This window comes from Lucilia cuprina, chromosome 3 (assembly GCF_022045245.1).
Source record: "Lucilia cuprina isolate Lc7/37 chromosome 3, ASM2204524v1, whole genome shotgun sequence".
NCBI classification, from domain to species: Eukaryota; Metazoa; Arthropoda; class Insecta; order Diptera; family Calliphoridae; genus Lucilia; species Lucilia cuprina.
The window spans coordinates 35684904-35686684 of NC_060951.1; the positions used below are offsets into that span (position 1 = coordinate 35684904).

The window sequence follows — 1781 nt, forward strand, 5'->3', positions numbered from 1 at the left end:
TAGTCTAGTCTATAGTATAGTCTATAGTATAGTCTATAGTCTAGTCTATAGTCTAGTCAATAGTCTAGTCTATAGTCTAGTCTATAGTCTAGTCTATAGTCTAGTCTAAGTCTATAGTCTAGTCTATAGTCTAGTCTAAAATCTAGTCTATAGTCTAGTCTATAGTCTAGTCTATAGTCTATTCTATAGTCTAGTCTACAGTCTAGTCTATAATCTACTCTATAGTCTAGTCTATAGTTTAGTCTATAATCTACTCTATAGTCTAGTCTATAGTTTAGTCTATATTCTAGTCTATAGTTTAGTCTATAGTCTAGTATATAGTCCAGTCTATAGTCTCCTCTACAGTCTTGTCTATAGTCTAGTCTATAGTATAATCCATAGTCTATTCTATAGTCTAGTCTCACGATTAGGCTACAGTCTAGTATGACTTAGTACTCAAGTATATAGTCCGGTCTATAGTCTAGTATAAAATCTAGTCTATTGTTTAGTCTTAAGTCAATTCTATAGTCTTGTCTATAGTATAGCATTAAGTGTAATCTTTGGACTAGTCTAGTTTATAGTGTAGTCTATAGTTAGTCTAGTCTAGTCTATAGTTTAATCTTTTGTAAAAATAAAACCTTTAACGTTTATGAAATAAAACGTTTAATCTAGCACATAACGCGCTAAAATAGCAACACAGAATATTACTAAACAAATAGAATTTTAAATAGTTCTACTTCAATTATTATAGGCTGTAGAATTTTAACTATGAAAAAATTCAATTGAACTTGGTTACAAAGTCCACTTAATTATTTTGTTTTTCTTTTTGGAACTGTATACTTGCCAAGTAAAAATATTTATTTAAATATTAATCTTACAACCTACATACCTCCTTTTTTGGCATTTTCAATAAATTCACCAATGGTTGGCCCCGGTACATTTTCCGACCATTTTTTCAATTTAATAAATGCAATAATTTTTGGTAAATAACGCATGAATACAGCCCATAAGGCGAAAGCTATTAAGGCCAAAGTATTCATTGTTTGTAAATAATATTATTTTTTTTTTTAGTTTGAACTATTTATAATTTTATGAGAGAGACAATACACACTGGTCGCCAGCCAGTAAGTAACTAAAATTTAATTATCATCTTTGATTATGTTCTATGTTTTGAAATTTGTTTGTTTTTATTTTTTGTACCTAATGCAAGCTTCTTTACGCTCATTTAGTGTAATTGTTTATGAAGGCTTCTTTGTTGTTTGTACAAACAAAAATAACTAGTTTTATGGAAGAGTGTTGCTAGAAGAGATCAGTCGAATACGTAATAGAGACTTATTTCTAGAGTTGTAAAGACTTTAAGAGATTTTGGATTTTTTTACTCAATTATAAATTATTTATTTTGAAACATAAAACATATTCAATGGTTAATATTATTCAAAATAAATTTCCTATAATTATTCTTAATTTTGAGATTTTAGATTTTTTATAAAAATTTGACAACACTGATATAATTAAAATACAAAATTTAGCATAAGAGAAATTATTTCTATATAAATTTCTCTTTTTATACTAGTATGAGTTTAACCCATTTTTAAGACATTTTCTTATCAAGTGAAATGTTTTTTGAAATCTATTATTAAATGAAAACAATTAAAAATGTAAAGGCTGCCAAACCCAGTTATGAAATGCCCTACATAATGTTATAAAGTTATAAAGTTATAAAGTTATAAAGTTATAAAGTTATAAAGTTATAAAGTTATAAAGTTATAAAGTTATAAAGTTATAAAGTTATAAAGTTATAA

The 1781-nt window shown here is 26.3% G+C and overlaps 1 protein-coding gene across 1 annotated transcript in view; it reads left to right on the forward strand.

Moving 5' to 3' along the window:
- The first annotated feature begins 972 nt into the window (after positions 1–972).
- Positions 973–1781, forward strand: part of LOC111680902 (probable cytochrome P450 4s3) — a 6661-nt gene continuing 5852 nt past the window's right edge. Inside the window, exon 1 of the mRNA XM_046947060.1 lies at positions 973–1024. Within this exon, the coding sequence (XP_046803016.1) occupies positions 973–1024 (52 nt within the window). The remainder of the gene's footprint in view (positions 1025–1781) is intronic.